The sequence below is a fragment of the Pholis gunnellus genome, assembly GCF_910591455.1.
Source record: "Pholis gunnellus genome assembly, chromosome: 10".
Taxonomy (NCBI): domain Eukaryota; kingdom Metazoa; phylum Chordata; class Actinopteri; order Perciformes; family Pholidae; genus Pholis; species Pholis gunnellus.
The window spans coordinates 22,765,056-22,788,704 of NC_136537.1; the positions used below are offsets into that span (position 1 = coordinate 22,765,056).

The following is a 23,649-nucleotide window of genomic DNA, read 5'->3' on the forward strand; positions in this document are numbered from 1 at the left end:
TGGTGGTTAGCTTGTATCTGTTCCCTGTTTAAAAATACAGCAGAATTAAAGAAAAAGAAAAAGAGAAAGGAATCTGCTGCTGGCAGCCATTACTGCCCAACAGATGTGGATTTCCAACATGGCCGCCAAAGAAATGTTAAATTAACCGTAAAAACTCTGCAGTCTTGCAGGCACCACAGTGGCATATCTTTAAAAAAAACACAAAGTGAGTGTTTTCTTGTAGTTTTGCGACATTTGCACCATATTTCTCACTGCAAACCAAACCAAACAGTCATAAATACACTTTAAATACGAGTAATACACCCCCCCCCCCTGTCGGGTGGATGAAGGCTCGCTAGCATTTCAGCTTCCTGTAGTACAGCTGGTAGAACATCCCCGAATAGACGGCGGGAAGCTCCTCCATGGCGAGGTCGATCTCTCCGAAGCCTCGCTCCAGGCCGCGAAGCAGCAGCCCGGCCACGCGGGAGGTGATGGGCGTGGTGCGGTCGGTCTTCGCCAGCTCGGCGAGCTCCAGCCACTCGCAGCGCAGACACTCCTGGGTGCAGAAGTTGATGTCGTAGCTGAGCGGGCCGAGTCGGCAGATGATGTACATGTCCGACATGCCGAAGGCGCCGGGGTGGTTGTGCTGCTGCCGGATGCTGAGCAGAGACCTGAACTCGGAGTGAACGCCGGTCTCCTCGAAGACCTCGCGGACAGCAGTGGCCCCTGAAAAACAAGCATTTAAATATCAAGCATTTTAAAAGATCCTGACAAAAAGGATTATGTTCACGTTCCCTTGTCAGAGTCACCTTGCGGACTGTTTATATATGGAAGAAAACAGGAAAATACATATATTTTTTGTAAAGACGAACGTTTAAGGCTGCTTTTTCTGATGGGTCACGTATACAATATTAAAGCTGCTTTTGAAATGTAAAAAATAGAAAAGGTGACTTTAGAGAAACGGTTATCTTAGCGTATATATATTGTGTGCCTTATTTTGTACAGTTCAAATGAATGTATCATCTTTAAGCTTAACACTAAAGTGGTAGGATTTAGCTACATGTACTGTACTAGTTTGTTGTGACACTCACCGATATTTTCTCCTGGATCAGACAGGCCGCCGGGGAACTTCCAAGCATTCTTTGTCTGAAATACGAGGGCAGAGTATTTAACATCCATTGTGATAGATGGCACTGCTGTAAATGTATACTTTAAATAAATGTTCATTTTAGTCTCGTTTTTAATCATAAAATCGGTGCCGTCCAGTTTGAAGTCACTTCTTTCTTTAAATGGGACGGCGCGGTCTTACAGTGTAACAGTAGTTAGTTTTTCTTCTTCTAAAGAAAGTCACAGCGATAACAGATAATGTGTTTCAAAGGATGATGGTCTGTATCTGAATTATCAAAGAGATGTTGGATGCTCTGATCTGAGCGTCCGTTGGTTTCATGTTTTATATTTAGACTTCTACATTTGATGCGGTGAAGTGTGTCTTCAAAAACAGTTTCACCACTTGATATTTAATAACAGTATGCTGCTGGTTAAGTTATGATGTCAGTCTTGTATATATATTTTTGTAGTTACTTAAAGAATTTTGTATGCAGTGCTTTTATTTTAAATAAATGCCATTTCATCCTAGATTTTCCTTGTTAAGCAAATCCTCTCTTTGTGAGGAACACGGATGCACTACAGCATTTACTTTCATGTCGACATGATGCTATATATGTTTGGAGCGGTTTATAAAGTGTGCTGGAAAGGAAGTAATAAAGGGAATTTGTTGAACTCTAATCAGTGTGGTTTTTCAGAGTAAAATGTGAAAATAATAATAACAAAAACACTTGTCAAGTCCATAACATGCACAAACTGTTCATGCTGAATCTACAGGGGAACGATTGGATGAAACCACTTCAGTCCGCTGGGGATCTGCCAGTCGTGTGTGTTGTGCTGATGTGAGAGTGATAACGTCCGAGTTTGTTTACAGGAAGTGCGTAACCCTCCGTGAGCTCTGAACCGCCTCAGTCTGCCAGAGACTCTGCTGCTGCTGCCTGGGGCCAGACTCTTACTGGAGAAGGCTCGTTTCCAGTAAACCGCTCGATGAGGAGGAGGAGGAGGAGGAGAGGAAGAGATAAAACTCTTCCCACACTTTCAGGCCCACTAACTGTTTCCCTCTGCTTCTGGACAAAAGCCATTAAGGCACATTCTATGCAGAAGACTCCCGGCTGGCACACATGTTGTCAGCAAACTGGCCCGTTTGTATTCTGTCAGTTATAAACTATGTTTGCTGTGTGAGACACATTTTACAGGAACCACGTGTTGCTTCTCAGATTACTCCTACTGAAGAGAGATTAATGCGACGGAAGAATTTAAATGATTTCAATTTACTCACTTCTATATTGTGTATAAATAACATTTTTAGGGGGAAATTACTTTAGACAGTCCGGTCTAGTCAGATGACTTCAGATCGATTTGGTTTTGACTGAACCAACATTGAAGTGGGGACAAATCCCTGATGTGATAAATCAGTCCTGGGTCTTGCAGTACATTATTGAAACTGATTATTTTCCTTCCAGCAGACGTCTGAACTCTGAAATGTTTTCTTCCTCTGGATATTTGTCTTTTGCCCGTTGACGGCTCCGTGGCATTGAATGATGGCACATGTGGTCCTGTTGCTGTGTTGTGTGTTAAAGTGGCTCAGACTCTCTGCTCTTTGATGCACAGTGTTGCAGGATTGTTACCAGCTGCGACAGCGATGCTGTTATTTGTTTTCACCTTGTGAGTCTGTGTGTGTGTGTGTGTGTGTGTGTGTGTGTGTCCATGGCTTGATGTGGCGCTGGCGTACTTTGCCAAGTGTGCAAGATGCAGTCACACAACTTTACAGGCGTGTAGTTGAGATAAAAATGAAGGACGAGTTTGAAGATGGTCTGAGCAAGGGGGGCACACCATAGACCGTGTATAAGGGGGGCATGCCACAGACCGTGTATAAGGGGGGCACACCACAGACCGTGTATAAGGGGGGCACCCGTGGGGACCGTGGGGACCGTTGTGACGCTGTGCTGGTGTTTGGTGCTTTGGTGCCGTTGAAATCTTGTCATGCTTTTTATTTCCCTCTTTAACGGTGGCTCGCTGTGAAGGGAGCTACGTTCACACTGTGCATAAGATCTAGTGTACACTGGTGTATCTCGTGTCACATGCATGAGTACGCTCAGCGCCAGGACGTTTGATGCTTTGAATGCCTGTCAGCTTTAGCAGCAGTGGTTGATGACGTGTGGTCACATTACAAAATATAATATTTGAATTCAGTACAGGAGCTGCTGCCTTTACCAGAACAGTTATGTTTGCTATTTTGGCTACAAAATGCCCACTTTGTGTTTTATATCTTAAATCATAATTGGTTTCTAAATTGCGGCGTCACGGTGCAATCTTGTTTTGGCCGGGCTGAGAATCCAAACAAATCTGTGCCGCAAAGATTTTTGAAAAGAGCCCAGTTGTAACTAGACCTCATAACCTGAGTACTACAGCAGAGCTCTGTGAGAGCGGACAGAGGCACGCACTCACAGAGCTGTTAGCGTTCGGCTCATGTAAACACCGGGTTTGCTTGAGGTCAGCTGATGTTGTGCGGAGCTCTGTTGAGTGTGTGAGGATCAACAGAGGCAACATACAGCTCACTGAATAAACAACTAATCACAGGCAGGAGATCTGCTGCCTCATTGGCTCTCTTTTTTATTCATTATTCTGTGGACGGAAGGGTCAGACAAGAGCTGGTGAACTAGCAGCCAAAAGGTCATTTTTAACCTTCCAAAATATGTCAGAATTTTTCTTTTTGAGAAATGTGTCTTGCTGTCAACTGTACCTAATATGAATAATAACAGCTCTGTGCTCAGCCTTCTCATGTGCTGCATTCCTATTAGGAAATAACCAAAGTAATACTTCTCCTAGATTTCACAGTTTCCTGGAGGAAAGTAGCAAGACTACAGCCAACGCATACATTCATTTACTGAAAATAAAACTAAGAAAATATTCATTTTTCATCAATTAATACGGTCTATCTATATGGCAATAATAAATATATATATTAAATGAATGCAATGGAGAGCAATTTGTAACAGTATAGTCAGTGACTCACTTACCTTGTTTCTGTCTTGGACCACAAGAACTTTTCCATTCGATTCATCAACGACTGCACCTGCAAAACCAAACAATCAATCAGACATTTCACATATTTTGCAAGCACATATGTCCCCAGTGCATTTTGAGCTGAAGTAGGTACTGAGAGAACAACTATTTAAAATGGAGACCTGTTGGCAGTCTAGTTCAAAGTTAATTATGAGGTTGGACACGACATAAAACCTTCACCGTGCGGAGGAAGAAGCATCGGAGCGGATTCTCTGTCCGGCCAGCGAGAGCTGCTTTGTTCATTTGAGATTTTCTTCACACGTCGCTGATGTAGACGATCAATAAAGTCCGCGGACAAACCAGTGCAATAAATAACAATAACATGGGCTTGTTGCTCTTCATTTGAAAAGATTCAAGTTGATTCCACTTCTCAAACTCTTACACCAAAGAAAAACCAATCAAAAGGGCCAGCTGAAGAGTTTTACAGTTTGAAGTACTATACGGCCTTAATATGCTTCAAACAGAGTATGTAGTGTAACGTCCAGAGGCTTCAGTGTTGATACGCGTTCTGATTGGCTCTTGAGCTGCTAAACGCTCCGCTGCGTTCACTGGCTAGCCGCTAACTTTCTCTGTCTGCTGTTTGGTTTGGCAGGTTGCCGTGCATTGGGTTTATCAGAGCTGTCTGACTGAAGAGAATAGAGAGCTGCTAAAAATGTCTGTGTGTAGAGTAGCTGATAACCAATCGGTGAGTTTGAAATTGACTACAGCCGCTTTAACGTCAGCATTACATTTAGAGCAAATACGGACAAACTAGTTTTCCAAAATAGTGAAGAACAGAGCACATTGACGTCTGAGCACAGAGGGTTGACTTCAAATTAAATGAAATTCTTTACTTTCTTAACAGAGTCCGAGTGACTCAGCCGTACTTGTGAACGATGTGGACATCCCACTTCACCGTTTACACATTTTTTTTCAGCAGGTAGTGACTAAGAGAGGCAGCTATGTGCCGCTGACAGCTCCAGAGGAGGAGGAGGAGGAGGAGGAGGAGGAGGAGGAGGAGGAAGAAGAGGAGGGAAAACGGGCCACTTTCTTTTCCGGTTGCTCCGTCTGACTGACCGGGACGGGCCTCCTTAAATGAATGTCACAGATGTGTAAAAGAGGGATGGGTCGTCCTAAAAGGCCCGACTTGGACTTCCAAGTGGAAACTGATGTCATCCACCGATCCACGGCGCTGCGCGGGAGGAGGTCTGGCTGCTGCTAACGGAGGCTATCATTACGTAGCCTTCAGTGGAGGAAACCAAATGCTCACAAGGAGAAATATGAATTATGAGACAAAAAAGCCCAGAAGCAATCATCACAGCAGATGTGTGGGTTCTGTAGTAAAAAAAACAAAAACCTGTTAATCGCTTGAGGTCACGGCTGGTTTATGAGCCACAACAAAGTGTGATGTCTTCTCTTCATCCGTATTTCATGTAGGCTGCTTCTGCTGATTTATGGTTTTAACAGTCATTATAGGGTCACAGCAACATCTGGAGAGTACCATGAGGTCACCACGAGGTCACCATGAGGTCACAATGCTGATTGAGAGTCGCTCTACTTCACTTGTGATGGATTTCATTACAGAACACTAATTATTCTAGTTTTTTATGATTTGGTTGCTGAGGTTTCCATGAAAACGATAGTATTTCTTCAGGATTAAGTCTTGTGTTCTAGTTTTCACTCATGCTGTACTGTAAGACGGGGTGAAGGCATCGAAAAGAGTCAACGCTGTCCAAAATGCAATTATTACAGTTTCAGTGAGTCACCAGGTGATGAAACGCTCCTTATGATTCACGTTAATGATGCTAATTCATTACATATGAGCCAAAACGCATTTCCTTTATTCCTCGTTAAAAGGGCGGCTTACTCAACCTTCAGTTGAGCTGACGCGTGACCTTAAAGAGGTTACCGCTCACTTCAACATGCTCTGTTGAGCTGCAGACTAAATGATGGAAACACGTCACTGCTGGCGTTAGCGTCGATCGACCGTTCGGGACTAATCTATGTTGTGCATCTAAAATATTAATGTAGAATGTTAACGCCCACTGAGAAACGCCCGCCTCACAGCTGGAGATGCTGCAGAACACACTTGTTCTCAGAATCCCATCTACCTTGTTACCTGGCGGCAGCAGGTTAACTTGCATTATTTCTAACAGCCATCAGGGGGCGACTCCTCCGGCTGCAAAGAGAAGTCTGGTTTGTATAGAAGTCTATGAGAAAATGACTCTACTTCTCACTTCATTTAAAACATGTTAACATTGTAAAATTCGTCAAATAATTGTCAAATAGACCATAAAGCAGAGTATGCTGTCGGGCGCCTGGGAGTTTTACGCATTTTCGTCTTTGAACTTTAACCCTTTCATGATGTACATAGCTCCACCCTCTCGTGTCAATTGTTGTGGCAAAAAAAACAAGATGGCGACGGTCAAAATGCCGTTCAAAACCGTAGTCCATAAACCAGATGGCGATGCCACGCTGACTACGTCCACTTCAGTTTATGCTTGTTACTTGTATTACTGCCACTCCTCCTGTTCTCAAACCTCTACTCACCAACCGTGAATTAAAGGAGAAGTTGAGTATTTTACAACCTGAATCTTGCTCTCTCAGACTTATAACCCCTGCCTGTTTGTAACAGTCAGTGGAGGTCATTTTTGACCTCACTATACCCACGTTTGACTTTTGGGTTTACGGTCGGACAGTTTGAAAGCCTCCTGGGGCACAAATAACTTCTCTATCATTGACTGACTGTACATTACGTGCTATTCTCTTGTGTAATATAAAGCTGCGTGCGCCCGAGCAAACAAGTTTCAGATCATGTAAACAGCTCCGCATTTCAGATTCCTAACCTCAGTGTCATCAGTGTTTGTACCGGGGCATTCTGGCAACAAAAAAAGGGGAATTTCTGGACCCCTTCCATACTGAAGGATGCTCTGGACATGTTCTGACATGCTCCATGTTCATCCTGCTGCTAAAAAGGTAAAAGACGACACTCTGCCCTCTGCTGGACGATCAGAAACGTAGCACACTCTCAATCCTGATGAGTGAATTTCTATTTCCACTAAAGAAATGGGCCAAAGTTGAAAAATGCATAACAGACAAACAGGCCCCCGGGCTTAAATATATTGTATCACAGCTACTTATAAATGATTTTAAAGTAGCAAAAAAAATGGATTCATCCTTTTAAATCATGCCTCCATATCTTGTGAACAGTGAATTGAGAGATTTTTACGGTTATTGTCATTATTGCCGATACATTTTATGTCAATAAAGAAACTAATTAATCTGCTTATTGCTTCAGCTCTATTGTTCTTTAATGGTTGACTGTATATTGTGACATATGGACCAACTACTTAGAGCATTTGCAACCCCTGGTTCTTAGAGAGGATTTTGAGTGTTTTCAATGAATAAACTATAAAATATTCGATATGCTCGCTGAAGACTATTGTTTATGTCACATTTATCTATAGTTACATATTCTATGTTGTTGTACATATGGTATATCATACGTGCTGTTTGGTGTTTCTTGCCCGTCTCTATAGAAGCTCTGTCTTTAACTTGTAGTCCATCATACCAAGGACTACACTTCCCAAAATGTTCAGCCAGAAGACGTTCAACCGACTGACACAAGTGTTCAGCGTTAAGGCTAATCAAGGGAACCTTCAGCTGTCATCTTGAAGAAGGTCTCTGACTGAAAGCTCGCTTATTAAAAACATGTTTGCACAGATTAGCGTATGCAGATGCTGAAGTCTGACGCCGGGTGAGCGGTGGTTTTGTCTCTGTTCTCTATTTTTGATGTTTGACTTTGAGACGTTCCATTTAATTGTTCCATTAATCATGTTTGGCTTTCATCTCATTTTTATTGTGCTTGCTCAAACACTGATATTGTATTAACAGGCTCAGATTATCTCTGTATTGTTGTGTATCTAAGAGTTTGTTGACATTTTATCTTTAAATAGGGACGATAAAGAATTACCGAAAGATTGTGATTATGTTTTTATAGCACGAGTGCTGAAAGGAACAAAAGGGTAACAGGGTTGTTGACAAGTACTGTAAATAAATGATGGTCTTAACTTAAATTCATGTTTCTTTTCCAGAGCTTTCAGCTGCATTTCATGGTCATCATCAGATCCATGACAAACACCATGTGCTGTAGTAGAAAGCTCTGTAGGTAGTGGACCTTTTTATAGGTAATAATAAGGCAAGAAATCTCTACCTGCCACTCCGATCTGGTGAGTCGCGAACCCCGGCAGCCGGCTCTCCCCGTCTCCCAACCAGAGGGCCAACACGGCGTGGTCGTGTTTGGCGTGGTGGAAGGTGAAGCCGTGAGTGGAGGCGGCGGCAGCACATCGGCTCAGAGAGATGGGCACCCGGAGCCACACTGCGACTTTCCCCTCGGCTTTCCACTGGACCAGCGACTCTATGGAGGATACGAGTCAAAAGGTTCACCGGGATGGACACACTTTAAAAATATGTATTATTAATGATGTTACTGCTTTATTGAATAAACTGCAGAAACAGACGGGAAAGAGCAAATTGTTTTTTTTAATTAATGCTTAATATGATTTGGGAGGCAAAGAAGAGACGGATGACAAGCAGCAGAGACACTTTAGTGGAAGTAGCCTGAAGGGTTTAGGAAGCAGATCTTTTTAAAACAGAAGGTTGCTGGTTCAAATCCCAGAGTGACTGGAAGACTGCAGATAGAAATGATGTTGTGCTGAAACAGTTAAACTCCTAATCTGTCAAACTATCTATAAATAGAAAATCTATTTGCAATCATTTGAATAATCAACCAATCATAAATGAAATAAAATATATCTTTTAGGTTTTGGACTTTTAAGCAATAGAAAACTCGCAGTTTAAAGACCATCTCGTGATGAGCGTTTTCACTTTTTCTTTTACAGTTTATTACTGAAAAATAATTATTTTTATTATTAATAAATATTGAAAAGAAAGTTAGTTGCTGATATCAAATTCAAAAATCTCTCACTTTAATCATTTTACCTTTTGAACAAGACCCTTCATGTTTAATTTTCCTTCATGGGGTTGCTCTCTTCTTTCCCTTCACTGGTAAAAAGAGATTAATGCATTCTGGATCAAATCTATGATGAAATTCAAACCCCTGAACCAACAACGATAAAGAGTGCAGCCTATTTATTAAGCAAAGTGTCAAACATCCACCTGCAGACACGCTGAAACCTGACTCCTTTACACATTAAGGGACATTTTACCCTGCGGGCATCTGCATCTTCTTCAGTGCACGTGTAACAGCTGACCGCTGTCCCTCGTGCACACACACACACCTCAAAGCCCCCTGTTCTAGTGTGTGCTTGTGTAATGAGAAGACCTGACCTGTGCATGAATCATATCACACTGTGAGTGAGACCACCAACCTTGCAGCAACCCGCTGAATGAGCTCTCGCTGATGTCAGCCGGTAACCCGATGTCAGCCAGGTTCACCGTCACTCCACCAAAGCGGTCCCCTTTGCCCGTCAGAGCCCCGGTCCCCGTTACTTTGTGTAGTTGAGAACGAGCTGCGGCGCACGAGAACGCACGCACAGGTGAGCGTGCGGGACATGACGCTCTGCCGCAAAACCTTCCTCCCACCAACGGCAACAGCTTTAAAGCGAAGGCACAAGCAGCCATGTCACTGGTATATATAGATATACGCAGCCGTTTAAAGGTAACTTAAGCTATAACTGGTTGTTCAATTTTCAGCCGGCAACGTGAGAACAGTACAGTTACGTAAACTTCCGCCCTGGAGGTTGCATAAATACCGTAATGCTCTGGTAAAATGGCACTTACTGCAAGACGTCATCTGGCTCACAGAAGCGAACAAGAAGTCCAAACTAACAGTCAAAAACTATAAAAAAAAACACCGATTGATATATTTTATTCATGCCGAATCTTAGACTGCGCCTAATTAATGTGTGCTAATACCTTTTAATTATATTTAAATATGTGTTTCTACTCCCTGGTAACAAAGAAACTTTAAATTATATTTTTTTCTATCATATTTTGTATAATTTTTTTCAGACTCATAGTTAATTTTCAAAATTAAAACCAACTTTATTTCAACTGTTTTGTCATATTTTTGTATCTAATTTAATTGAAGTAAAACAGGAATGTTTTAAAATGCAATAAATACAAAAAGGACACCACCTGCCGTAAAATAAGCGAGGCTTTACGGTAAAAGGGGGCGGGACTACACTTTAACCAGGAAGTTTACAGCGCCGCTCCGTGTTTACACATGTCTGCGCGTTCACGTGGAGGAGATCTTCACTATTAAAATGTCTTCAAAGAAAAATAAAAGCAAATCGAAAAGAGCGAGTGAAGGAGACAGTTCACTGCTGTCGAAGGAGAGCTCGGATGACTCCTCCAGCCTGCAGACACCTGGCCACGAGGGAGGAACGTGCAGAAGTGTAAACAGCAACTCATTCACTGTCATCGATTTCATTGACAAAGGTGAGACTTTGTGGCACAAACACTAACGTTTAACAGGCTTTGACACAGTTGTAGGGGATGTAAATGTGATCAGCAAATGGACCAATCTGCAGTGGTGGAGATGGACGAGCCGCCATGACACCAGCCACACTCAGTGATGCTGTTATAACTAACCGTTACAACTTACCACTAAGACATGTTTCATCGTTTAGTCTCCCGACTGAAGCATATTTAACATGATTCACTGACTGAGGCAAACGTGTCTTTCAGTTTACAGAGCACAGTGTGCAAATTGGTTTGTCAGTTTTTGCTGGTGGACAAAATAAAAGTTATTTTTTTCATTCAAAAGGTATATTTATATTAGTAAATAAGATGCATTGCTACTCAGTAGTTAAATAAATGAGTTAGACTAAGTACCACATGAACAAGCTACAGCATTAAAATGATTCTTTGATACCTGGGAGCAAATACTACTTCACTTTTATTCAAGTAAAACCTGAATGACATTGTGTTATTTATTTAGATTCGCATCATATATTTGTTAACTTCCCTCACAGCTGACGACAAAACTCCTAAAAGTTGCAGATCAACTTTAGTCCAGCTGAGCCTCAACTCCATGAAGTCAGCCAGCGTTTGCATCGGGAGGCCGGTCCTGCTGACGGGTCCCACGGGACAACAAGAGGTCGTTTGTAATCAGCTCTATTGTTATTTTACATCTCCACTGATTCACTTATTACATGTGTGAAGCTGTTTTCTGTTAGCGTCCGTCTAACCTTTTTGGTTGATGAATCATTTCTTGTTCTCAGCTGCCTGTAAATGACCTTGTTTCCCGGTGTCGTCCAGGTGTGTTCCGGTTGGCCGGTTGCCTCCTTTCCTGGTGGACGAGTGGGTCTTCAGAAGTGTGCTCAGAATAACCTGAGAGTGAAGTCTGGGGACGAGGTGACGCTGCACCCGCTCACGGGTCCGGTGCTCCAGGCCGAGGAGGTGCTTCTCTCCAACAGGTAACATCTCGGTCTCATTGGCACTAAATAAAGTATCACAGTCACACCATACTTCTTTTTTACTGTATTGCATTATAGGTGCTTGTTTATTAGGTAAACCTTGCTAAAATTAATGATCATGACGGTTATAATGTTCAGTTTGTGGTGAAACCTTTTTTAAAGGGATGTCATTTATGTTGGAGGCTGTAGTTTGTGGTGCTGTTGACCTTTATTTCCTTATACTGAGAGTTATTTCTTATATATTTCTGCCCCGTTTTAACACCGACAGTAGACTTAATATGCATATTTCTCGTTTTTCACTTCATCACTGAGCTTGGTTTTCTCATTACTACGTTTTCAGCAGCCGAACATTTAGATCCCAATACAAAACCAGTGGCGCTATGTGATTATTTAAAAATGTAAAACAATTTGACTGTCAGCTGAAAAAGCATCCAGATCGTCTTTATGGCAGGAACACCTTTATGTTGTGTATCAGGTAAATGCTGCCATCTGCTGGCTACACCGCGCAACCGCAGCTCAAATGCCAAACTATCAAATAGTATTGTCTAGAATGTATATATCTACATCATGCATCTATGTGTTATAATCTTTATCCACGTAAATCAGTTTTCATGTTGCATCTTATGACATCATTGTGACGTGTTCTGTGATCATTCTGTACTTATTCTAATGTTTTGTAAGCTGTGTGTTTGGTGTGATGCTGCTCCTGTAAAATAGATTTTAATGTCAGTATGATTGATTCAATTGTATGTAAATGTACATGATGATTGTAGTTAATTCTTCACATGTGTATGACTTTGATTCAGGTCAAAAGACGACACACTAGAGACGGATGAGTTCAAGAGCTTCCTCCTGCGGTCTCTGGGTAAGTGGGTCACTTCTTCACACTGTCGCACGTTTGTTGCCTCAAAGCATCTTCAGAGTCGGAGTGGAAATCTGTTGGAATCCTTTTGTTTCTGATTCTTGGTGCTCAGTTATTGCTTTAAACCACAATTCTTGATGTTTTGAATAGAAGGGGGGGCATTGTTTCCAGGCTTGTTACTCCAATCAAAGGAAAGGAAATGAAACGTGTAGCAGTTCAGCAAATGGCTCTTGATAAAGATCGTCCTCTGGCCAAACAGGGAAATGCTTAGAGACACACGAGTATGCATCTTTTCAAATTAAAAAAATAGTTATCTACATGTTACAGTGTTTTTGTCTTTATGATAATAATGAAATGAAAGTGTAATTTACTGACGATATTACTGGTTAATGTTTTTGTTCTTTTGAAAAACAAGTGTGTGTTTATTCTGGGTTGGGGATATTCTTCTTGCATACATTTCTGCACAATAATATTTGTTATTACATTTACAATAATTTGCTGAATATATATATATATATACAGTAATTTGAGCTTTTTTATGAACAGTATACGCTTCTGTTTTGGTTCACATTGTGCTCTTCCTGTGAGGTAAATGTGAGGTCCTGTTTTCTTTTCTTCCTCTCTTTCCATCACCCGTCATTCATACATACATAGATAGATGGATAATTAATACACTTTAGACTCCAAGAACAGTACATTTACCCCATTTGGCAAAAAGAATACCGTTTCCTGGTTTTGAATGTCTGTTTATCTTAAACTTTAGTCCAGAGTGAGTGATGCGTTTCCTTTGCTGGACTAACTCCACTGTTTTGTCTGCGTCTTGTGCCAGTTGGGAACGTGATTCTGCCAGGAAACCTCATCTCCCTGACCTACTTCGGCCGGTCATGCAGTCTGCGGGTGGAGTCCATAAGAGGGGAGGATGGAGTCACCCTCCACAGACCAGCTCCCGCCCCAGACCTGGAGGAGTCCTCCGTGATGAACTCCGTGCTGGACTCCACCTCAGCCGACCTCTCCCTGCAGCTCAGCCTGCTCACTGTGGAGGACGACGGCGCCGACGGGGCAGCGAGCCCGCCTGGAGAGCCGGGCCCCGCGGCCAGCACCCCGCGCCGACCGGCGCACCTCGCTCCTGTCTCCTCGCCCCTTGCTCCTCGCACGCCGTCCTCCCAGAGTCCTCCTGCAGCGTCAGCGGAGGAGGCCGTCAGCCTGGAGAGCTCACTCAGCTCAGAGCAGGCAGAGAAACTCCCCACAGCTCCCCCTGGTGGTGCACTGAGTACTGACACCTTCTACCGCCTGTCCTGCTCCACTAAAGTCCGTGTCGGACACGGAGCAGGGCAGGAGGATCCGGATGCACAGGCTGAAAGGTCTAAGGTTAAATACAGCATGATCGGGGGGCTCAGCAGCCAGTTGGATGTCATCAGAGAGACCATTGAGCTTCCTCTGAAACACCCCGAGTTGTTCTCTACCTACGGTAGGTCACACAGCGCAAACTTTAATTTATCATTAGAAGAAAGCAAAGGTCTCACTGCGAGCTACAATCTCTGCAGGGATCCTACCGCCCCGAGGAGTGCTCCTGTACGGTCCCCCCGGCACCGGGAAGACAATGATTGGACGAGCCATAGCCAATGAGGTCGGAGCTCACATGACGGTGATCAACGGCCCGGAGATCATGAGCAAGTACGGTCACATGGCTCAAAAGCTTTGCATCACCTCTCTGTCCCAGTATGATGTATGTGTGAATAGTAGTATAATGCACGGCGCCCTGCATGTCATCTGAAGTCCTACTTAACTAGTCGAATAGTTTAATTCACTTCAGTAAATACCTTGTTTTCTGTTTTTTGCAGATTCTATGGTGAAACTGAAGCGCGGCTGAGGCAGATATTCACTGAAGCGGCTCAGAGGTAAACGTTGTAGTCCAACCAGCTGATCACGCCCTGAAGTAACGATCCCAGTACGTTTCCTGTTCACGCAGAACACGGGACGTCTTTTTGTTTCCGTTGGCCTTTGGAATTATATTTGCTTCTCGTGCAATAAAAATGTACTCGCATGAGAGTACACATGAAACCGTCATATTATCAGTGTAAACATTATTAATGTGCTTCAAACACCAAGTACATTTAATAAAACATAATTTATAAACATTTCTCCCATTCTCGTTTTATTTGCAGACAGCCTGCGATCATCTTCATTGATGAGCTGGATGCTTTGTGCCCGAAGCGAGAGGGAGCGCAGAACGAGGTGGAGAAACGAGTCGTTGCTTCTCTCCTCACTCTGATGGACGGGATCGGTTCAGTAAGTGTCCTTTTCACCTTTTCAACCATAAAACGTCCCAACAGGTGTTGATCACGAGGCTCAAATAAAAGTTTTCTTCCGTTCTACTGTTCCATGTGGAGCTGCACTCCTGTGATTCTTTGAAAATAATAACTTCACTCTTAATCCACATTTCAGTAAATGATATGTGATTAGTTTAGTTAATCGTGCTGAAGCCACATATCTGCTATCATAAAATCCGAAATGAATTAACCAAATGTATTAACCAGGCGAATGGACCGGAGTTTCAGTCGGTTCTGCTCGACATTAAAGTTCTAAAGTTGATGATGAAAGCCGCTTCTTCCTGTGTCCTCTTTTCGTTACTTGGCCTCGCGCTTACGACATGAAACGTACAGCCTTCTACTTATTCCATCGGCCCTCTGTGTCGTTATTACGAGGAGGTCTGCTTAACATTCACCGGCGGCCGTTCGTCGCAGCCGTGACTTTAAGGAGACGGCTCTCTCTGCAGCAGAACGAGGCTCCGTCAGGAAATGTCCTCATCGCAAACGCAGACTGTCATGCAGAAAGCATCTCTGCGCGCTGGACGCCCTTCAGACACTGTGGCTTGTGTCTCTGGGGTGTCGTTTGTTCTCCGAGCGCTCTGTCAGGGCCTGATGAGAAAAAAGATGATCTCCCCCCCCCTACGCACACACAACCACCCAGTGGGAGCCTGGGAAACAAATCACCAAAGGTTGCCATGACCTGCCAATTTGGCATAACTTTATCAGCAAAGTACATCTCCATGAGCGCGGTGCCGAGAGCAGCCGCCATTTGGACTGGTGATGTTGCACAGATGCACCTACGCTCCCGTCTGTTTTCCACACCAGATCCAAGGTCCTCGTGTTGATAAAGCGCTTCCTGCTCCTCGGCATTCTTGCTCGCACTGTAATTTATTTGTGTTTCGATTCTCCCCGCGGTATTGAAAGGTGGAAAAGAAAAAAACAAAGAATTCTCATCTTGCAGGCAGACCACCTTGAGATAAACACAGGACTGACTGAAGTTTAGCATCAGACCGGGGTCAAGTATTCTCTCGTGAAAACTGACTCCTAGCGCTCCTAGAAACAGTTTGCATGTAATTCCTGGTGTGTAACTTAGCAGATTTGGCAGTGGTGGTTTGAAATGTACCAGTCCACATCCATCTTCTGTTGTTTTGTCACTGTTGATGGCAATGGTGAAGCAGCACTATCGTCCCCACAGCTCAGCTTCAACAGGTTTCACTGAAGAATTAACCCTTTACTGTGTTGCCTGGAGAAGCATCAGCACCACTGGGATATTAACATGTGTGTTAGCAGCGTCTCATAGTTACAGCTGGTAACGTTGATTTAAAAATACCTTTTTTGTCTCTAAATGTCTCTAAATCCTGACGGTGGTACGTGAGGCAGATAATGTGTGGAGCAAAATAAGGTTCCTCTGCCTCTTTCTAGTTCTCCTAAAGGCAGTTACAGGATTCTACCGTGCCCGAAGGAAAACGGACCAATCGGAGCCGAGGAGCCCCTAACGCAGCTGTCAATCACTGCTCAAACTCTGCAGCGCTGATCAAACATGGATGAAGATTCTATGTCCAATGAGAAGGGTTGTGACCCCGGCCTCCTGCCGCAGAATACTGTCTATTATTACTGTCCACTAAAATATGTTCATGAACACATTTATTTGTCTTTAAATCTTCTATGAAGTGATTTTGATGCCTGTGTTTCAAGGAGAACGCAGCCTGACTTGACATTAAAGCAGGATTACCAGGACAAGACTGATCTGTGCGCCTTGTTTTCTCTTTCCTTCCAGGAGGGTCACTCGGGTCAGGTGTTGGTTCTGGGGGCCACAAACCGGCCCCATGCCCTCGACCCCGCCCTGCGCCGACCAGGGCGCTTCGACAAGGAGCTGGAGGTGCGTTCTACCACACACTGTTGTAACAGTGTGTACACCCACCTGTTTACCATTGGAAGCTTACAGATATTTACCATTTGTCTGTTTTATTATTGATAACTATGATCACACTGCTGGACATATCTCGACAAAGGTCCTTGAAGTGCTCCATCCGTTTATGGTTTGGGGTTCCTCAAGGTTCCTTCTAGGGTTCCTTTACAATTAGTGTAAAAGAACCGTTCTGTTCTACCATTGATTTGTTCCATTGATTTTGTGACGGCAGGTGGGAGTTCCTAGTGCTGCAGAGCGAGCAGATATCCTGCAGAAGCAGCTGAGCTTTGTGCCGTGCAGCGCCACCGCCGAGGAGGTGACGCAGCTGGCCGACGGCGCTCACGGATACGTAGGAGCCGACCTCGCAGCCGTTTGCAAAGAGGCGGGCAAGTAAACGCTGACCTACCGTCTGTCTGTGTACCGTGTAGAGAGTCAACAACACGTTTCCTCGTCGTAGGCACCCGATGGCAGTCTGACTGTGGCCTGCAGTGTTTTTCCACATATCGTCCCCGTCTCCACATGATGCACAACATGTCCCAGAGAGGCAAACATTTCTGTTGTGACAAAGTCATAAATCTTTATCATACAAATGCCAATGAAACCAAGAACAATCCACAGCTACTCAGACCAGTCGTGCAGTACTTAAATTCCTCTTCCCGAAACAAACATCATTTCGGAAACCAAAAGGCGCTCATGCCAGCTGGGCCCAAAATGCTGGCCGACTTTAAGCAAGTCCGGTTCGCTTCGTGAGGCTCAGGCACCCGACCAACAAACGGTTTGTTATTGAGCCTCGAGCACATTAGGCTCCACCTCAGCTCGTAATACTTTGCCCAAACCACAATCCCTGGTGACTTATTTCCTCCTAAATTAGTTTTTTAACAATTTTTCTGAGATGATTTCTGACGTGCCTGCAGCCCTCTTTGAACACGGGGAGGGGTCAACCATCCTTTTGATGTTCGCCAGAGAGGAAGTTGTGAGTTACTGTGGTATTCAGATCCCAGTGAGAGAAACCACTGAAACCACCACTTGTTGTGAAATTCCTCTGCACCCCCCCCCCCCCACCCCCCACCACTGACGCCACAAACCGATCCACCTCGCATCCCGAGGACCAGCGTATTGGCTTATATACTGTGTGTGTGTGTGTGTGTGTGTGTGTGTGTGTGTGTGTGTGTGTGTGTGTGTGTGACTGTGCGAGCACAGGCACATTTGTTTTTCTGCGCGTGACCCCGTGAGCCTCCTGGGTGGTCCCCCAGCGCCCGGGCGTTCGTGGCGTATTGCATTTCCAGCTGAGGAGGGAGCCGGGGCTGCTGTGCGGACGGAAGCACTCCGGCGAGGAGCGTGATTTACCGTCCGCTAAAGGGCCAGACGTGACTGGCAGCGCTTTCTGAGAAACCCTCCTCACGCCCCGGAGGGAGACAACAACCTCCCCAACCCTGTTTGACTCCGCTCACTACTTCCCCTCAAGTCTCCAAAACCCCGAATCACTAAACAAAACACAGGCCCTCACGAGTACGCCAGGTTCAGAACGCGTTTAACGCTTCGTTTGTTTCTGTCGGCTCGTTCAATCTGGAAATAGTAGAAATGAAACACAAACCGGGGTGAAATGTGATGCGGATGCAGCTAGAAGGGCTTCAGAGCTGCGGGTCAAATCTCCTGACGGGAGGCCCGTCGACAAATTTCTAATTGACAATGAAAACAAAATAGAATTTTAAATGTAAATAAGGTGCCAGAGCGTATGAAGAAAAGCATCAAAATATACCAGCAGTGCTTATCTATGAAACAAAGTTTGTGTGTGTGTGTGTGTGTGTGTGTGTGTGAGCTACCCTCACCAAGCCCCCATACTGCCACACACCGCTTAGATCCACATAAACACACACACACACACACACACACACACACACACACACACACACACACACACACACACACACACACACACACACGTACCCACACACACACACGTACCCACAACCTGATATCAGTTTTTTCCTTCTTTGCTCTCATTGAAAGGAACAAAAGCCGAAGAGGCACGAAAACACATCACGTAGGAACTGCAGTTGTTTCCTTCTGCTGCTCAGGTAACAATGAGCTGCTGGGGAGCGAACGCTCCGACGCACCGCTTCCTGAAAAATAATAATGGGACGGTTGGGTGGTGGTGGGGGGACGACAATATTGCGACGGCTGCGACACGCTCGGGTCACGCACAACCCCCCCCCCCCCCCCCCCACCACCACCACCACCACCACCACCACCACCACCTTGCACAGCTGCAGAGAAGCATGATTTTAGATGCACGCACGCACAAGAAGCGGGTTTCACATCCTGCCTTCAGCACAATGCCAACCTGCTTATAGATCAGAGTGAGACCAAATCAATTCTTCATCTGTGGAGAAAGGCAGAGGGGAGGATGGCTCTCTGTGTGCGCACAAGAATGGATGGAAATCTTGATGTCACTCGGGAAGTTTTTGTTTGTCCAGTCCGTTGTTGTTGCTGAGCCCCAGAAAGCAACTTCTTGACGACAGATGTGTTGCATAATCGGCTCTTAATTCCGGCTGATCGGGGAATGCGATGCCCGCTCGTACCAGATCTAATAAAGTCTGTTTCACTCGGGTCGCCTCAAATCCCCTTTAAGCCTCCGCTGAGCGCACTAATTATTAAGAAAGTCTGCGCTTTACATCGTGTGCACTGACCGAGGGGATCCAGGTTGAACGCCGTGATCCTTTAATGAGAGCGAGGACTTCAAAAACCTGGAGAGAGAGAAACAGGAATGTGTCTCAGTGTTAACAAAGAACCATCGTGTTCACGTGGACTTCTTCTGGCAAAATACATTCATATCTATTTACTGTAAAACAACTAAAATGACAACTTTCTGAAGATCTGATGAGAGAAATCTAAATGAAGGTAATTGTCCACTGATTGAATGTGTTCTTCCCCTGAAAGATGAACAAATGGTTGCAAAACGAAAGGAAACAATAACATTTGGTGCTTTGGTGATTGTTGTCGGTGACTCCATCAGTTTTGTTTCTCCGCTCATTTATTCAGGTTATTCCTTTAACATGGAAGTTAAAGAAGTTTGTGTTGCAGAAATGTTTTTGATGGTCTGATTATAATAGAAGGTATAGAAAGTACAGACTGAATCACAGTACAAGTATCTCCGTTCACAGCGCATCATTAGAGTCCATCGTTGCTTCCCTGCAGCAGGAGAGAAGGTCAGACCCACTGAAGCTGAACTATAGTGACCTTAGACATCACCCTCTAGTGGACAAGTGTTATATTGCCGGGGAGGTAAACGGCCAAAGCTCAGCACAGTGGAATTAATAGAAGAGTCTCGTGACCTCTTCAGCTGCTCTTTAGTGTTTGAGGTTTTCTTTATCATATCTTTCTAACGTTTGAATCAGTAACCCTTTTCAAGATTTTACAAGTTAACTAGTCGAGCTCCTCGCAACAATTCAACGACATTGATCTCTTGAGTCTCTTGTGGATGCTCCCTCCTCCTCCTCCTCCTCCTCCTCCTCTTCCTCTGAACTTCATCTGTCTCCGTCACTGTGTCTGAAGTGGACATGGCTTTGATCGCGGCTGCTTGCAGCTCGACAGATTTACGTACACATTAAGATGATCTGCTGGACTGCGTTAGTCACAGCAGAAAAATGCACAGCCCCGCTGTCCAGCGGCTCTGTTTATAAAGCCCTCCTGACCGCGTCTGATGTAGCTCCTCGTCACGTCGCTTCATGTCGTGTCTTCGTGTTTTATTGCCGAGCTGCTGCGCCGCGGCTCCACACGTCTCCTTCACATGCCGGATAATCTGCTGCCTGTCAGCTATTAGTAGTTTGGTATTTGCTCAAATTACAAACAGATAGCACTAAACTTTTATTTCCCTTTTAATATTATACTTTGTACTATATGTGCTGTAATGTACTTTATAGTTCATGGATTTCTAAATCGAGAGTCTGATACAGCAAAGGACGTGAAGCGCTGTGAGACACATTTGTAATTCTGGGGCTACATAAATTAACTTGATATGAAATTGACGTACAATCATGTTTTGTCGTTATATTTAATGAAACAAAATCAGCAAGAGTTGAGCAAAGAACGACATCTTGGCTCGGTGCCGTCATTAAACTCAACCTGTGTTTTCATATAACTTGATACAACTTGTCTGTACAATAAACCAGACTGTCTACAATCAAAGAAGGCCTGGCACAGTGTTGGAGCAATTTGATAAGAAAGAGAAAATGACTTTAAAAAGAGAACGGCAGCAGCAGGTCACTGGAGTTGTGTGTCAGATGTAAAGGGATATAAAAGAGACATATTTATGTTGTGGCTATATATTTATCTTCATCTAAAATGTGACAGCCCGGGACAGAAGAATCAGCTCACGTTCAGACAGCCGTGTTTCCGTTCACGTCGATTTGTTCCTGTACGGAAACGGCAAAATTCAATAATCGCGCCAAAATGTTTTTACGCTCGCTTGAGGTTGTTTTGTCGTTGTGGAATCGCCCTTTTACTGAATAGATTCTGACGTAGCGAACGTTGAACTCGCATGTCTTCCTGGATATATACTTATACATCATCAGCATTAAAACACGGCCGATACTATCTGACATGAAAGAACAACTTGCCCAATTGTAACACATTCCTGCAGACTTGTGTCAAATGTTCTCTCAGACTGGTTTTGGTTGCAACCTTATACACCTGTATGTATACAATTTATTTCTTTTTTGTGCAACTTTTTCAAAAGTTACTGCGGACACGCTACTGAGGCCTTCAGCTGCGACAATGGCTCACAAATAAACAGCACTTCCTTGTGTTAGAATTTACAGATTCTTATCATTTTGGAACATTTTGGAAAGACAAAGCCACAGTTGAAGAACCATGTAAATCTAGTGCGTTTACTGTTTACAGACGGAAAAGACGCGGGCAGATCAGCTGATGTGCTGATAGAAATGATAGAGAGGTTTCCTCCGTCATAACCACACCGGCACCGATTTCTTCAGATCTCATTTCCCCCCTTTTACTCTGACCCCGTTCCCAGCTCAGCACAGATCATACAAGGCGGCTCTTCACAATGAATCCCTCTAGGTGTTTCGTGTGGTATTGGAAGCTATCATGTGGTCTCGTGGAGCCTTGCAGACTCACGGGGGGGGGGGGGGGGGGGGGGGGGGCGTCTCTCTGTCGTCCTGCTGGCGTTCAAATGATCTCGGCGCTGGCAGATGACTCATTTCCACAGTCTAAACAGTGCAAAGTGTGTGTGTGTGTGTGTGTGTGTGTGTGTGTGTGTGTGTGTGTGTGTGTGTGTGTGTGTGTGTGTGTGTGTGTGTGTGTGTGTGTGTGTGTGTGTGTGTGTGTGTGTGTGTGTGTGTGTGTGTGTGTGTGTGCACTTGTTTGGTTTGTGCCACATCCGGACACACTGTTTACAAGCCTCTCTAAACAGGGGAAGCCCACTGGAACAAAAAAGGGCCGGTACAATTGATTATGTGGAATAATAAACACGCAACTCTGCACTTTGTCAGCTGAAAACTTTTTTTTTTTTTGGTTTGCCTCTTATTTGACGGCAAAGATCGGGCTCAATATACGACTCCTTCAACCAACGGCCTCAATGATTTACTCTGTAATTGTGCAAAAGTGATTTGGCTAAACGCACTTCAATCATCTAAAGCTAAATACTTACTACGCTGAGTAGAAACGAGGAAGAAGAAGAAGAAGAAGAGGAGGAGGAAAAAAAAAAGGAGCTGAGTTTTGTGTGTTTGACATCAATTCTGCAGCGGAGGACTAAATGAGCCAAACACTGCTGAATGCTGGCTGATGTTTACAGCGGCAGCCTTTGCCTTATAAAGCGCTTTCCCCAACTCGTCTGTCCTTTTAAAGACACTTCTGGAATTTCTGGACAAGTCACATAAATATCAGTCGGATCAGCATGTGAAGTTTATTTGAGGCCTCTGTTTATAAAATCCGGAAATGGGCTGCTTGTACTCCTTAACCCCGGCACTTACCTTTACCCAGTGACAGCTGTGTGTGTGTGTGTGTGTGTAGCATGTACTGTTTGTGTGTGCGTGCGTGTGTGTGTGTGTGTGTGTGTGTGTGTGTGTGTGTGTGTGTGTGTGTGTGTGTGTGTGTGTGTGTGTGTGTGTGTGTGTGTGTGTGTGTGTGTGTGTGTGTGTGTGTGTGTGTGCGCGCGCACTTTTAAGAGCACATATTATTGCGGTGCTTCAGCTCCGGGAACAGATGTTAAGTATTGTAAATACAGGTGCAAAGACTGTTCCGGAAGCCCCGGCGAGGAAAACGTTCCTGCGGTTTGGTGATGGTGTAATGCCCAAACTATTTCGCAATTCGTCCGAGGACGAGCGTCGCAGGAGAGCTCGCGGCTCGAGCTTGTGGGTGTTCGCGGCACAATTTGGCACACACACACACACACACACACACACACACACACACACACACACCCCTGTTGAAATGTGAAATGCACTGTTGAAGGACTTCTCTTGACACACCTTCCTGGACTGCAATCTCTGACAATGGAGCTCTGTGAGCTTTTCTCTTTTGAAGTCTTCTACTGGAACTTAAACTTCCTTAAACCTCATTTTCTTTCTTTTTTCTCTTCCGCCCTGCAAGTCTCGGACGTTGCACTGAGTTTACTTGCAGCTGCACAAATGAAACTACACGATGCAGCTGCACAAATGAAACTACACGATGCAGCTGCACGAATGAAGCTACACGTTGCAGCTGCACGAATGAAAGCTACACGATGCAGCTGCACGAATGAAAGCTACACGATGCAGCTGCACGAATGAAGCTACACGATGCAGCTGCACGAATGAAGCTACACGATGCAGCTGCACGAATGAAAGCTACACGATGCAGCTGCACGAATGAAAGCTACACGTTGCAGCTGCACGAATGAAGCTACATGATGCAGCTGCACGAATGAAGCTACACGATGCAGCTGCACGAATGAAGCTACACGATGCAGCTGCACGAATGAAGCTACACGATGCAGCTGCA

The 23,649-nt window shown here is 44.5% G+C and overlaps 2 protein-coding genes across 2 annotated transcripts in view; one reads left to right on the forward strand and one right to left on the reverse strand.

The window, feature by feature from the left end:
• Positions 1-298: 298 nt before the first annotated feature.
• On the reverse strand, positions 299-9,771 carry nudt6 (nudix (nucleoside diphosphate linked moiety X)-type motif 6; the record flags this gene model as incomplete). Its single annotated transcript, XM_079167908.1, has 5 exons — positions 299-705; positions 1,071-1,125; positions 4,104-4,159; positions 8,342-8,545; positions 9,519-9,771. 5 exons carry the CDS (start codon positions 9,769-9,771, stop codon positions 335-337), a joined length of 939 nt encoding a protein of 312 aa, XP_079024034.1. The 3' UTR covers positions 299-334.
• A 607-nt stretch (positions 9,772-10,378) lies between these two features.
• Positions 10,379-23,649, forward strand: part of afg2a (AFG2 AAA ATPase homolog A) — a 102,012-nt gene continuing 88,741 nt past the window's right edge. The window contains exons 1-10 of the mRNA XM_079167106.1: positions 10,379-10,590; positions 11,127-11,251; positions 11,413-11,570; positions 12,377-12,435; positions 13,262-13,900; positions 13,977-14,106; positions 14,274-14,330; positions 14,598-14,721; positions 16,519-16,620; positions 16,883-17,036. Coding sequence (XP_079023232.1) covers positions 10,416-10,590; positions 11,127-11,251; positions 11,413-11,570; positions 12,377-12,435; positions 13,262-13,900; positions 13,977-14,106; positions 14,274-14,330; positions 14,598-14,721; positions 16,519-16,620; positions 16,883-17,036 — 1,723 coding nt within the window. The 5' untranslated portion in view covers positions 10,379-10,415. The remainder of the gene's footprint in view (positions 10,591-11,126; positions 11,252-11,412; positions 11,571-12,376; positions 12,436-13,261; positions 13,901-13,976; positions 14,107-14,273; positions 14,331-14,597; positions 14,722-16,518; positions 16,621-16,882; positions 17,037-23,649) is intronic.